Source organism: Gopherus flavomarginatus, chromosome 4 (genome assembly GCF_025201925.1).
Source record: "Gopherus flavomarginatus isolate rGopFla2 chromosome 4, rGopFla2.mat.asm, whole genome shotgun sequence".
Lineage (NCBI taxonomy): Eukaryota > Metazoa > Chordata > Testudines > Testudinidae > Gopherus > Gopherus flavomarginatus.
Window position 1 is genome coordinate 155,755,030 of NC_066620.1, and position 15,074 is coordinate 155,770,103.

Consider the following 15,074-nt stretch of genomic DNA (forward strand, 5'->3'; position numbering starts at 1 on the left):
GGGGGCTGGACTCAGTGACCTTCTGGGGTCCCTTCCAGTTCTATGAAATAGGTGTATCTCCATATATTATGTGTCCTAGCCTGTGGTGGAAGATCCCTGGTCTGTCTACTGTAGACAGGTACAACTCCCACAACCAGTTCACTTTCCCTGTAGAGAAAGCACAATCATTGTCATCATTCCCCTGTAAAATTTTAACCACAATGCTGCCTCTTCTCTGAAAGAATTTAGAGGTATAACTCCCTGTTTTAGGCCATTTGTTTTCTGAGTGGGTCAGAAACATAGGCAGGGTTAAGGGAAGAAGAGAGAACAGTGTGCCATGCTCTGTTGCTGCAAGAGAACAAATGAGTGCTGCAGACTAGACAGAGGGGCCAGCAACCAAAGTGCTAGTGCCACTCTTAACATATTAGCAACAGAGGGTGTAGCTAACACACTCTGCAGCAGAATATCAGTGCACAATAACAATGAGGTGAACATAAAGGAAGACTGCATAATCCTCCTACCCAGCAAGGCAAGCAGCAACTACTTCACAGGAGAAAAAGAAAAGCACAGATATAGAGACAGGATTGGCTTAGATAGAGATCCTTAAGGCAGTCTTGCAAAATATTACCCACACTATGAAAATGAGTGTAGGCAAGTAAAACTTTGCCCAGGTCTACACTACAAGTTTAGGTTGAATTTAGCAGCGTTAGATCGATTTAACCCTGCACCTGTGCACACGACGAAGCCATTATTTTTTACTTAAAGAGCTGTTAAAATAAATTTTGGTACTCCTCCCACAACAAGGGGACTAGCGCTGAAATCGATCTTGCCAGGTCGAATTAGGGGTAGTGTGGTAGCAATTCGACAGTATTGACCTCCTGGAGCTATCCCAGAGTGCTCCATTGTGACCGTTCTGGACAGCGCTCTCAACTCCGATGCGCTGGCCAGGTAGACAGGAAAAGGCCTGCGAACTTCTCATTCCTGTTTGGTCAGCATGGCGATCTGCAGGTGAGTGCAGATCTCATCAGCAGAGGTGACTATGATGGAGTCCCAGAATAGCAAAAGAGCCCCAGCATGGACCGAATAGGAGGTACGGGATCTGATCGCTGTATGGGGAGACGAATCTGTGCTATCAGAACTCCGTTCCAAAAGATGAAATGCCCAAACATTTGAAAAAATCTCAAAAGGACAGGAAGGACAGAGACTATAACAGGGACCCGCAGCAGTGCCGCACGAAACTTTAGGAGCTGAGGCAAGTCTACCAAAAAACAAGAGAGGCAAATGGCCGCTCCGGGTCAGAGCCCCAGACATGCCACTTCTATGATGAGCTGCATGCCATTCTACCCCACCCATGCTTTGACTCTGTCGATGGAGTAGCACGCAACAGGGATGCGGGTTTTGGGGATGAGGAGGAGGAGGCTGAAGATAGCTTGCAGCAAGGAATCTGAGAAACTGTTTTCCCCGACAGCCAGGAACTGTTTCTCACCCTGGACATGCAGTCAGTACCCCCCGAACCCATCCAAGGCTGCCTCCCGGATCCACCAGGTGGAGAAGGGACTTCTAGTGAGTGTACCTTTTTAAATATTATACATGGTTTAAAAGCACGCATGTTTAATGACTAATTTGCCCTGGCATTCGCAGCCAGTACAGCTACTGGAAAAGTGTTAACGTGTCTGGGGATGGAGCGGAAATCCTCCAGGGCCATCTCCATAAAGCTCTCCTGGATGTACTTCCAAAGCCTTTGCAAAAGGTTTCTGGGGAGGGCAGCCTTATTCCATCCTCCATGATAAGACACTTTGTCATGCCAAGCCAATAGCACGTAGTCTGGAATCATTGCATAACAAAGCATGGCAGCATATGGTCCCGGTGTTTGCTGGCATTCAAGCAACATCCGTTCTTTATGTGTGATCCTCAGGAGAGTGATATCAATCCTGGACACCTGGTTGAAATAGGGTGCTTTTATTAAGAGGACATTCAGAGGTGCCCGTTCCTGCTGGGTTGTTTGCCTGTGGCTGAACAGAAATGTTCCCTGCTATTAGCCATGCAGTGGGGGGAAGGGTGAAGCAATCATCCCAGAGAATTGGGTGTGTGTGTGGGAAGGGTTTAGTTGGGTTTGTGCTGCACGTTAACCCAAAAACTGCAGCCCCTCCTCTTTTTAAAGGGCCAATCCATTTTAAATGGCCAACCTAGCAGCAGTTTGGTATGGGAAATGAGGGCACTGCTGTTTGAAACCATTCCCACGTTATGAAGATTAAAGAAGCCAAAAGACTGTCTTACCGTGGCTGCATGCAAGCCAAATTCTGTTGGCCAGCCCTGCGTGAAAGATCTCTCACATCAAACCAGCATACCCTCAATAAGAGGCAAAATGCGACTGAAAGCACATGTGCTATGCATTGTTAACAGCAAGGTTTACTGTGAAAACGTCTACCCATTGTTCTCTAAAATGTGTCTTTTTAATGACTATTCTCCCTTTTTTTCCTCTACCAGCTGAAAATGTTTCAACACTCACATTATCTTCTCCTTCCCAGAGGCTAACGAAGATTAGAAGGCCAGAAAAAAAGCACTCACGATGAAACGTTCTCTGAGCTCATGCAGTCCTCCCACACTGAAAAAGTCCAGCAGAATGCATGGAGGCAGACAATGTCAGAGTCCAGGAAAACACAATATGAACATGAAGATAAGTGCCAGCTGAAGATAATAAGTGGCGGGCTGAAGATGATATGTGGCATCAGCTTGGTGACAGAAGGCAAGAGGCAATGCTGAGGCTACTGGAGGAACAAACTGATATGCTTCGGCGTATGGCTGAGGTTCAGGAAAGGAAGCTTGAGCACAGCCCGCCACTACAGTTCCTGTGTAACCAACTGCCCTCCTCCCCAAGTTCCATAGCTTCCTCACTCAGACGCCAAGAACGCGGTGGGGGGGCTTCCGGGCACCCAACCACTCCACCCCAGAGACTGCCCAAGCAACAGAAAGCTGGCATTCAATAAGTTTTAAACTGCAATGTGGCCTTGTCCTTCCCGCCTTCCCCACCCCACCTGGTGCTTCCCTCCTCCCCCCACCCCTCCCAGGCTATCTTAGCAGTTATCCCCCTATTTGTGTGATGAATTAATAAAGAATGCATGAATGTGAAGCAACAATGACTTTACTGCCTCTGCAAGTGGTGATCGAAGGGGGGAGGGGATGGGAGAGTGGTTAGCTTACAGGGAAGTAGAGTGAACCAAGGGAGTGGGGGAGAGTTCATCAAACAGAACTTTCATACCGTAGCCTGGCCAGTCATGAAACTGGTTTTCAAAGCTTCTCTGATACACACCGCACCCTCCCGTACTTTGCTAACTGTCCTGAGCCTAATTACACATTCTACCACCATTCTGCACTTGCTCAGCCTATAGCTGAACAGTTTCTGATTACTGTCCAGGCTACGAGCATTAGCCTGCTAAACCCAGGGTCCTTGAGGGGGCCATTTGGGGACTGGTCCTGCTCTGAGCAGGGGGTTGGACTAGATGATCTCCTGAGGTCCCTTCCAACTTAATAATCTATGATTCTATGATTCTACATGTGTACGGCTTCATGAGCCATGGCATTAAGGGACAGGCTGGGTCCTCAAAGATAACTATAGGCATTTCAACATCCTCAATGGTTATTTTCTGGTCTGGGAAGAAAGTCCCTTGCTGCAGCTTTTGAAACAGACCAGAGTTCCTGAAGACCTTTCCCGGCTATCCCCCACTGATGTTGGTGAAACGTCCCTTGTGATCCACCAGTGCTTGCAGCACCATTGAAAAGTACCCCTTTCAGTTTATGGTCGCTGGCTTGGTGCTCCAGTGCTAAGATAGGGATATGGGTTCCATCTATCGCTCCATCACAGTTAGGGAATCCCATTGCAGCAAACCCATCCACTATGACCGGCACATTTCCCAGAGTCATACCCTTGATATCTGCAGCTCTTTGATTGTGTTAGCTACTGGATCACAGCAGCCCCACAGTAGATTTGCCCACTCCAAATTGATGTCTGACTGACGTAGCTGTCAGGTAGCTGTCTGGCGTTGCAAGCTTCCACAGGGCTATCGCCGCTTGTTTGCCAACTGTGAGGGCTGCTCTCATCTTGGTATTCTTGTGTTTCAGGGCAGAGGAAAACAAGTCACAAAGTTCTATGAAAGTGCCCTTACACATGTGCAAGTTTTGCAGCCACTGGGAATTGTCCCAGATGTGCAACATTATGCAGTCCCACCAGTCTGTGCTTGTTTCCCAGGCCTAGAAGCAGCGTTCCATGGGATGAACCTGTCCCATTAACACCATGATGTCCACATTGCCGGGGCCTGTATTTTGAGAGAAGTCTGTGTCCATGTCCTCATCACTCTCGTCACCGCGCTGCCGTCGCCTCCGTGCCTGGTTTTGCTTTTGAGGGTTCTGGTTCTGCATATACTGCAGGATAATGCACGTGGTGTTTACAGTGCTCATAATTGTTGCAGTGATCAGAGCGGGCTCCATATTTGCTGTGCTATAACGTCTGTGCTGAAAAAAGGTGCAAAACAATTGTCTGCTGTTGCTCCGATGGAGGGAGAGGCAACTGATGACATGGCTTACAGAGTTGTCACACAGAATGGCCCCCTCAAGGACTGAACTCACAACCCTGGGTTTAGCAAGCCAATGCTCAAACCACTGAGCTATCCCTCCCCCTACTATTCAGGGAGAGAGGGCGGGGGGAGAAAACGAATACAAAACAAATCTGGTCTCTCTAGTTTTGATCCACTCCATCTCTCTTATATATCTTAGGCTGGCAGATCGTGCAGTATGACTGCTAGCCATCATCGTCTTCTGGCTGCTTGCCAGAAGAGGGTGCAATATGACTGCTGGCCATGCTCTTCTCCCATTTATGTCCAGGCACCCCTGTCCGACCTCACCAAGGCCAGCCAGGAGCACACATATCTGCCCAGGCGCCCCCGACTGACCTCACTGAGGTCGGCTAAAAGAGCACCCAAGAGATGATGATGATGGCTACTACTCATAATGCACCGTCTACTGCCAAAAGGCAATGAGCTGCTGCTGTGTAGTAATGCCATGTCTGGCAGCACCCAGGAGACACATGGTGATGGTGAGCTGAGCGGGCTCCATGCTTGTCGTGGTATGTCGTCTTCATGGGTAACCCAGGAAAAAAGGCGAGAAACAATTTATTGCTGTTGCTTTCATGGGGGGAGAGGGGAAGGGGGGCTGAATTCCCATGGGTGGCGGAGATTGCGGGAACTGTAGGATAGCTACCCACAGTACAATGCTCCAGAAGTCAACACTAGCCTTGGTACTGTGGATGCACTCCGCCAAGTTAATGGTCTTAAGTGAGGACACACACAATCAACTGTATAAAATTGATTTCTAAAAAATCGACTTCTATAAATTCAACCTAATTTCGTAGTGTAGACATACCCTTAGACATGGACGGGCAAAATTTCATGATAAGTTTGTGAGCTGGATTTAAAGGCAAGTTTCCTTCTAAATCTTCTACAAAGCAGTGCCCACTGTGCAAGGAGGGTCCTTCACAGGAGATTTCTAAGTCCTAGCCAGAAAAAGGAGGTATAAATTAAAGACCCATCAGATTTTAAAACAAAATTAATCTTCACATCTATTACCCTCTATATACACGCTTCCAGTTTGTGCTAAGTTTGTGTTACTTATTGATTTTGAAATAAAATGCCAAAAACAAAAAGTTTTGAAGAAATGGATGTAAGGATTAAAAATAAAATGTTTTAAATGCAGCAAACTGCTGGCTTAGTTTTTGTTTGAGAATTTAAGAAGACATGCCTCACTCAATGCCCCCCACATCAACAATGCCAGTGAAATATTGACGTAACTCACAGTGCTGCACCTCATGAGGCTCTTAGAATATTTTGTTACATCTAACTGTAATGAACAACAGGACAATAAAATCAGTAATCCCTTGTTGGACAGAATATAGACAAATCTCTGGTTTATAGCTCAATTTTGACATTTAAAGCACGTATAGGTCTCCTCCAGGTCAGTAACACATATTCAGAGGTGAAAGTAAGCTGGTACGCGCCAGTCCTCACCAGTAAGAAAAGGAGACTGACTGAGGGAGGGAAAGAGAAGCCTGCTCCCTGCATAAGCACAGTTTAAACTCAGCTTTTCCCTGATGGTTCAGCCCCCAGGGCTAGGTTTCTGGCCTCCTTGTTAATTTCATTCACAGTAGCTGGGGGAAGGGGGTCGAGGGGAGGGTGTGTTTGACCATGGCAGGGGCAGTCCCTGTCTGGCCCCGGGGATGAGGGGATCTCTCCTACTAATATACACAACAAATACAAGCATTTGGCTGCACAGCTTAAATCCTGAGGTAATAAAAGCAGGTGGAAGGGGAAAACTCACTTTCATATTGGTTTCTTGTTTCCTCCCTTCTCCTCCTCCAGCTAGGCTGCAGACAAGGCTCTGCATTCCTCCCCCCTCCTCCCCTCAGCAGGAGTTTTCCTCTAGCTCTAGCTTGCAGTAGACTGCCTGAGATGCCTGCTATTGCTGCCTGCAAAAGAACAGTTTAAACTCAGCTGTTCCCTGTGCAGTTCAGTGACCAGAGTTAGGAGCTGTTTCTGGCATTCTTGTTAATTTCACTCCCAGTTATTGTTGGGTGTGAGTGACCATGGCAGGGGCAGTTCTTTTCTGCTCCTGGGATGAGAGGATCTTCTAAACACAATCAAAATCAGGAACCATTTCCAAGTTTAAATCTATCCTGTTCCCTCCCCAGCAGAGGATCGTGGTTGTGATGTCCAAACTGCTTGCAGATCCTCTTTGAAATGTTACTGTTCAAAAAAAACCAACACAAAAAACATGGAGAACATGGTGGAAAGATGTGTCATGATGATTAGGGCTTATTTTGGGCCAAGCAATTTTGCTAAAACAACTAAAGATTTACAGGGAAAGCAAATAGCCCCCATAGACACAACCACAAAGGGATTGGAGGGGAAAACTGAATATTCAGCGAAATTATTGTGCCTCCTTTGAAAGAAATAGTAGTTTTCATTCCAATCCACCCTCTTTCTCTATTGATTTAAACACCTGAAATGTCCTTAGGACAGCAGGAACAATCTCAGATCTCTTTTTGTTCTGTCCTGCCTGCAGAGTGCAGAGACTGAAATTGATAAAACTTTCTTTAAACATACATTTCATGAAGGCTATTCCAGTTGTCCTTCGTTCACCCCTGATTTTCCCTTCCTCTCCTCCTCCCCGCCCCCGCCTCCCCCCCCACACTCTCCCACCCCCCGCTCCCTCCCTGGCTGGCTGGCTGTGGTTTTTGCCTTGGTTATTTACTCCTTGGCAGACCCAGCCCAGCAGCATCTGTTGGATCTCTGCAGGCAGCAGCCCACAGGGGCCAGTTGCTGGGGTCGTGGCTGGTCGGTGGCAGGCTGCAGCTGCATTGTTTGTGACACATTCATACACATACATACAGTATGTATAGTATCAGAGGGTAGCCGTGTTAGTCTGGATCTGTAAAAGCAGCAAAGAATCCTGTGGCACCTTATAGACTAACAGACGTTTTGGAGCATGAGCTTTCGTGGGTGAATACCCACTTCCTCAGATGCAACAGTATGTATGTGTATGTATGAATGTGTGTGTCACAAACAATGCAGCTGCAGCCTGCCGCCGACTGCCCCGACCCCAGCAACTGGCCCCTACTATTGTATTTTAGTAGTATTGGAGATCCCCTCGTCCAGGGGGCAGAAAAGAACTGCCCCTGCCATGGTCACACACAGCTTCCCCCCACCCCCTCAACAACAAATTAATAAAGATGCCAGAAACCTCTCTTAACCCTGGGGGCTGAACCATCAGGGAACAACTGAGGGCGTGTCTACATCACAAAGTTGCAGCACTGGTGAGGGGGTTACAGCGCTGCAACTTAGGAGGTGTACACATCTGCAGGGCATCACCAGCGCTGCAACTCCCTGTTTGCAGCGCTGGCCGTACTCCCGTTTTGTCTCGGGTGTAGAGGATCCAGCGCTGGTAATCCAGCGCTGGTAATCAAGTGTAGACACTTACCAGCGCTTTTCTTGACCTCTGTGGAATAAGCAGGTATCCCAGCATACCTGAGGAAGCCTCTCTGGTAATCAAGCAGGTCTCCTTCCCCGCGGTTTGCAGGGGGGTTCGGGGAACGTGAGAGCAAACCGCGGGGAAGCAGGTCTCCTTCCCCGGTTTGCTCTCGCGTTCCCCGAACCCCCGAGCAAGCAGGTCTCCTTCCCCGCGGTTTGCAGGGGGGTTCGGGGAACGCGAGAGCAAACCACGGGGAAGCAGGTCTCCTTCCCCGGTTTGCTCCAGTGTTCCCCGAACCCCCGAGCAAGCAGGTCCCCTTCCCCGCGGTTTGCAGGGGGGTTCGGGGAACGCGAGAGCAAACCGCGGGGAAGCAGGTCTCCTTCCCCGGTTTGCTCTCGCGTTCCCCGAACCCTCGTGCAAGCAGGTCTCCTTCCCCGGTTTGCTCTCGCGTTCCCCGAACCCCCGAGCAAGCAGGTCTCCTTCCCCGCGGTTTGCAGGGGGGTTCGGGGAACGCGAGAGCAAACCGCGGGGAAGCAGGTCTCCTTCCCCGGTTTGCTCTCGCGTTCCCCGAACCCCCGAGCAAGCAGGTCTCCTTCCCCGCGGTTTGCAGGGGGGTTCAGGGAACGCGAGAGCAAACCGCGGGGAAGCAGGTCTCCGTCCCCGGTTTGCTCTCGCGTTCCCCGAACCCCCGTGCAAGCAGGTCTCCTTCCCCGGTTTGCTCTCGCGTTCCCCGAACCCCCGAGCAAGCAGGTCTCCTTCCCCGCGGTTTGCAGGGGGGTTCAGGGAACGCGAGAGCAAACCGCGGGGAAGGAGACCTGCTTGCTCGGGGGTTCGGGGAACACTGGAGCAAACCGGGGAAGGAGACCTGCTTCCCCGCGGTTTGCTCTCGCGTTCCCCGAACCCCCCTTGAAGCCGCTCAAGAGCGCTGCAGTGTGGCCACATCTAACACCACTTGCAGCGCTGGTTGCTGTAAGTGTGGCCACTCTGCAGCGCTGGCCCTATACAGCTGTACTAATACAGCTGTAACAACCAGCGCTGCAAAATTGTAGATGTAGACATACCCTGAGTTTAAACTGTTCTTATGCAAGAGGCAGTCTCCCTGCTGCAAGCTAAAGAGGAGTCTTTGCAGCAGCTGCTGAGTGCCAGGCAGGGAGAAAGCACAGAGTCTAGCATCGGCAGCCTGGCTGGAGGAGGAGGAGGGAAGACATAGAGAAAAATGTGACAGAGGGTTTTCACTTTTTCAGGCTTATTCCAATAGTAAAGTTTTATTACAGACAGTACTGGTAGTAGTAATAGTAGCTTTATTTTCTCTATCTATGTCATGCAATGGGAGGGATCCATGAAGTATGTAGGAGAGGTGGGTGGGTTGCTTGCGACTGGACCATATAGGTAAGAAATGTAAATTACTTTCATCCCTGCCCAAAGCCCAGGGCTCCCAGCCGCCTCTGCAGCTGGTAGCTCTGGGGTTAATTTAAAGGGCCTGGCTCCTAGCTTCAGCCGAATCGCTGAGCCCTTTAAATCCTGATTTAAAAGCCCCAGGATTTAAAGGCCCCACTTCTTCCAGTTGAGGACCCTCCCCTCCACAGGACTCTGGAGTACCGTAAGTCCTTCGAGTTACTTTCACCCCTGCACATACTCCAATCATTGCACTGTTTGTAATCCCTTACCAACTCTGCTTGTTGCCATTGCTGTTGTTTTCATAAAGGGTTTATTAAAGGAACATGAAGTCAATGGAAAGATAATACAACCACTGATATCAGATGGGTGCTCCAGGGCAAGTGAGAAGGTGCTGGGGTGCGGAGGGTGTTGGGGTTTAGGTAGGGTTGCCAGGCATCGTTTTTGACTGGAACACGTGGTCAAAAAGCACTGCTGACTGGGCCACTAAAAGTCCAGTCAGTGGCACAGCGGGGCTAAGGCTGGCTCCCTGCCTGCACTGGCTCCGCACGGCTCCTGGAAGTGGCCAGCATGTCCGGCTCCTAGGTGCAGGGGTGGCCACTGGGGCTCCATGCACTGCCCCCACCCCAAGCGCTGGCTCCACAGCTCCTATTGGGGGCAGCATCAGTAGACAGCACACAGAGCCCCCTAGCCCCTCCACCTAAGAGCTGAACATGCCAGTTGCTTCTGGGAGTCACCTGAGATAAGCGCCGCCCAGACAGAGCCAACACTCCTGTTCCTCATCCCCTGCCCCAGCCCTGAACCCCCTGCTGCACCCCACATCCCTCATCCTGAGCCCACACTCCCTCCCATACCCCCAACTCCCTGCCCTGAACCTACTCCTGCACCCCAAACCCCTCAGCCTCAACCTGTAGCTCCCTCTCGCACCCTGAACCCCTCATCCCAAACCCCACGCCAGAGCCCACACCCTCAGCCCTCACTCTCCAGCAGCCCAACCTCATACCCTAGCCCGGTGAAGGTGAATGAGGCTGGGGGAGAGCGAGTGACAGAGGAAGCGAGCGGGAGGTGAGGCCTCGGAGAAGGGGTGGGACAAGGGCATTGGGTTTTGTGCGATTACAAAGTTGGCAACCGTAGGTGCTGGGCGCGGGCGCTCAGTGGGGTTTAGGACTTGGGGTGGAGAAGGATTAGAGCCAGTGGCGGGTTTAAGGCTGGGGGCTCCCGAGGGGGGAGTGCCGGGGGGGGTAGGGCTGGGCACTCCGAGGGCTGAGGTTTAAGGCGGGGGGCGCGGCGGGGAGGGTGTCGCAGTTTACAGCTGGGAGCTCCCGTAGGGGGGCGGGGTGTCTCTGGGCTCTCACCTGCACCCCGCGCTGCCGGGCGCTCTGCGCGATGTACTCCAGCCGCCGGGTCACGCTGCTCCGCGCCTCCCCGGCCTCCCCCTTCCTGCTCCCCAGCCGGATGGAGACCCGCGCCCGGTCCGGGGCCGCACACAGCTCCGCGCTGCCGCTCACGTGAACCTCCCGCCCTGGCGGCACTGCGGTGCTGCGGCCGCCGAGGAGCCCCGGCACCGGCTCGTTCTCCCGCCCGCGAGCCCCGAGCGGCGGGGCTAAAAGCTCCGCGAACACCCGGGCGGGAGACAGCGGCAGCGCGGACAGCGACATTCTGCAGGCCCGTTACAGCACCATGGCAACCAACGCCACGGTGGCCGAAAAGCCCCTCCCACCCATGGCGTCATGGGAATGATCCAGGAGGGTCACGTGACTGCCATGTCTGTTCCTGGGGCGGAACTAACTGCCCACGGCCCCAGCGCGAGGCGGAAGCTTCTCCAGGAGGCCCCCGGATACGCTCCGCCCTGATAGTTACGGAGGCGCCGCGAGGACTCGGAAGTTCCAGCGGGAGGCGCAGCTCCGCCGGCAGCGGGACTGAGGCGCTTGCGGACCAGCTCCGCAGCAGCGGGCAGCGGAAGTGGCCGCACGCCTCTCGCCTGACCCTGGCCCCTCGGTGCCGCAGCGTCGCCCAGGCCTGTGGTCCGCAGCGGGTGACAGGCCTGACCCAGGCAGCGGCGCTGCTGTAGCGCCGAAAGGCCAGTCAGCCGGCGGCGGGACCTGGGGGAGGCTGCCTGGCCGGGAGCTGGGGCGCCCGGGTCTTAGTCTGCGCTGGGCTGTGGGCGGGGGCTCTCAGCTGCCTCTGTCTCAACCACCCCGCAGAGTACCCGGAGTCTGCGCCAGTAGCTGGGACCTGCCCTGCTCCGGGGATCGAACAGGGATGGCGCTAGTCGGGATTCATTCCGCGCCCACAGCCCCAAGTTCCCTGCCCTTGGACTCCAGTGTGACTAGATTGGTTTCCTCTTTAGTTCTGAAACAGAAAACTCTTGGAGAGGTTAGGTCTCAGCCTCCAGCTCCCACCTATGACTGGCCCTTGAAGTGTCAAATAAGTTGCAGAGCCTGTGCTTAGGGCTTTTCCACTGAGAAGTGGAGGGGTTGCTGGCCTCAGGAGGGCGAGTACCTATTGCAGCCCAGTTTTACAGATTCAGAAGGTTTGGGGTTTTTTTGGATGCTTGTGTGAACTGTATCTTAACTGTGACCTTATCAAAGTTTGTTCAGTACTGGAGGATGTGGTGGTAGCCTTTGGAAACAGACTGCAAGCCTGAGTGTTCTGGTGGTGGCATGGGAAACAAATTACACAATCTTTTTTAGGCACCCTCCTGTCATAGGAGTGGTGGGTATCTGAAACAAGGAAACATTCACACCAACCTGCCTCAATTCTATTGTTACTTTCGTGCTATCAGAACTCCAGGGATTTGTCTTGAGTAGGAAAAGTGGTCAGGTTTAGGTTGGGTTTAACTAACCTATACTAGCTAAACGCAACCTCAACTCTACTTCTTTCTTTATGTAGATGCAGGGTTTAGTTTAATTTAGCTGATCAAGCTGTAACCTAGATTGTTGCCTAGAATCCAATTCTAGGGTCCTTCAGTAGGTCTGGAGCAGGACTGCATCCTTTTCTGACTCACCCATCCTTGGCAACCCCTGGCATCTGCAATAGGATCCTCTATGTACTGCTCTGCTAGCAATTATTTCATCCCCGCTACAAGAATAAGCAATGATGTAGTTGGAGGAGACTCTCAAGGTGTAAATGCCAAAGAATACTTCCTATCTCCCAGGGGGCTTAGCCCTCCCTATAGGTGGAGGTAGCTTCTGCCCCATGTAGTTGCTCCTGGAAGGGAGTTGCACTGTTTCATAGATTCTAAGGCCATAAGGGATCATTGTGATCATCTGATCTGACTTCCCGTATAGCACAGCCTATGGAACTTCTCCAAAATAATTCCTAGAGCAGGGGTGGCCAACCTGAGCCTGAGAAGGAGACAGAATTTACCAATGTACATTGCCAAAGCGCCATGGTAATATGTCAGCAGCCCCCCATTAGCTACCCTCTCAGCTTTCAGGGCTTCCTGCCCACTGGCAACCCTGATGATTAGTTCCTCCCCCCTCCCTGCACTTCCTGATCAGCTGTTTCATGGCATGTAGGAGACTCTGGGGAGGGAGGGGGTGGGAAGGGGGCAGTGTCATAAACAGATAGCTAAGGGTTAATGTCTCTTTCACCTGAAGCACCTGACCAGAGGACCAATCAGGAAACCGGATTTTTTCAACTTTGGGTGGAGGGAATTTAGTGTCTGAGTCTTTTGTCTGTCTGCCTGCTTTCTCTGAGCTTTGGAGAAGTAGTTTCTACTTTCTAGTCTTCTGTTTCTAAGTGTAAGGACAAAGAGATCAGCTAGTAAGTTATATGGTTTCTTTTCTTTGATATTTGCATGAATATAAGTGCTGGAGTGCTTTGATTTGTATTCTTTTTGAATAAGGCTGTTTATTCAATATTCTTTTAAGCAATTGACCCTGTATTGTATCATCTTAATACAGAGAGACCATTTGTATGTATTTTTCTTTCTTTTTATATAAAGCTTTCTTTTAAGACCTGTTGGAGTTTTTCTTTACTTCAGGAAAATTGAGTCTGTACTCACCAGGGAATTGGTGGGAGGAAGAAATCGGGGAGATCTGTGTGTTGGATTTGCTAGCCTGATTTTGCATTCCCTCTGGGGGAATAGGAAAGTACTTTTTGTTTCCAGGATTGGGAACAGAGAGGGGGAATCACTCTGTTTGGATTCACAGAGCTTGCGTCTGTGTATCTCTCCAGGAGCACCTGGAGGGGGGAAGGGAAAAAGGATTATTTCCCTCTGTTTTGAGGCTCAAGGGATTTGGGTCTTGGGGTCCCCAGGGAAGGTTTTTCAAGGGGACCAGAGTGCCCCAAAACACTCTAATTTTTTGGGTGGTGGCAGCAGGTACCAGGTCCAAGCTGGTAACTAAGCTTGGAGGTTTTCATGCTAACCCCCATATTTTGGACGCTAAGGTCCAAATCTGGGACTAAGGTTATGACATGAGTGGCAGCAGGTGGGATATAGACAGAATCCAGAAGCCAGTAGGAATATTATATTTTTCTCTTCTCTGCTAAGGGCTTTTTAGCAGAGAGAAACAGTTGGTTTTAAAAGGGAACCAGAGAGAATTTTTTTTTCTGCTCTCTCTGGCAGTTTGTGGCTTGCATGTTAAGCAAGAAGCCATTACCGGACTGTTAAGGGTCTTTTGTCACACAATAGCACTCCCATTGAGAGTCATTACCAGCACTATATGAATGCAAATAAAGTGGTTTTTCAGGTTTACTTAACATTGAAAATTAGCTAAAGGCACTGTTGCTAGGCAGACTTCAGGAGGCAACAGAGAACCTGCAGTTCAGAAGATAAACACCGGAGGGCACCCCAACACAAGAAAACAGGAACCATGACTTCTAAGGCAAAAATTGAGGCCGAAGAACAAATCAAAGAAGCTGAACACAGGCGAGAGATGGAAAAACACAAACAGGAACTGGAAATAAAACAAAAAGAGATGGAGATGAAAGAAAAGGAAGAAAGCATGAAACTGGCAGCCTTCCAAAGAGAACAGGCAGCCCAAGAGGCAGCACACAAAAGAAAACTAGAAGAAGAAGAGGTGGCCTACCGAAGGAAACAAGCAGAAGAAGAGTTGGCCCACCGCCGAGAAATGGAAAAGCACCAAAAAGAAATGGAAAAACAACAAAAAGAGAATGAAGAGAAGGAAAAACAGAGAAAACATGAACTGGAGTTGGCAAAAGCTGGGCTGCATGTGCCAGCCAACCCTAACAACCCGGCGCCCATTATTGCTCCACAGCACAGGAAATTTCCCACCTACAAGGCAGGTGATGACACCGAGGCCTTCTTGGAAAATTTTGAAAGAGCCTGTCTTGGGTACAGCATTCCCGAAGACCAGTACATGGTAGAATTGAGGTCACAGCTCAGTGGACCTTTAGCAGAGGTGGCAGCTGAAATGCCTAAGCAGCAAATGAATGACTATAAACTTTTTCAAACCAAGGCCAGATACAGAATGGGGATAACCCCAGATCATGCCCGTCGGCGCTTCAGAACCCAAAAGTGGAAACCAGAGGTGTCATTTCCCAAACACGCCTACTACATTGCAAAAAACTATGAGGCCTGGATAACAGGAAACAACATTCAAACCTTGGAAGAACTGCACCTCCTCATACAAATGGAGCAGTTCTTGGATGGTGTTCCTGAAGACATCACACGGTACATACAAGATGGAAATCCCAAAGATATCGCTGAGGCGGGG

The 15,074-nt window shown here is 50.7% G+C and overlaps 1 protein-coding gene across 1 annotated transcript in view; it reads right to left on the bottom strand.

Moving 5' to 3' along the window:
- IRAK1BP1 (interleukin 1 receptor associated kinase 1 binding protein 1) overlaps positions 1-11,096 on the bottom strand; it is a 32,596-nt gene extending 21,500 nt beyond the window's left edge. Inside the window, exon 1 of the mRNA XM_050950185.1 lies at positions 10,746-11,096. Coding sequence (XP_050806142.1) covers positions 10,746-11,048 — 303 coding nt within the window. The 5' untranslated portion in view covers positions 11,049-11,096. The remainder of the gene's footprint in view (positions 1-10,745) is intronic.
- Between the last annotated feature and the right edge of the window lie 3,978 nt (positions 11,097-15,074).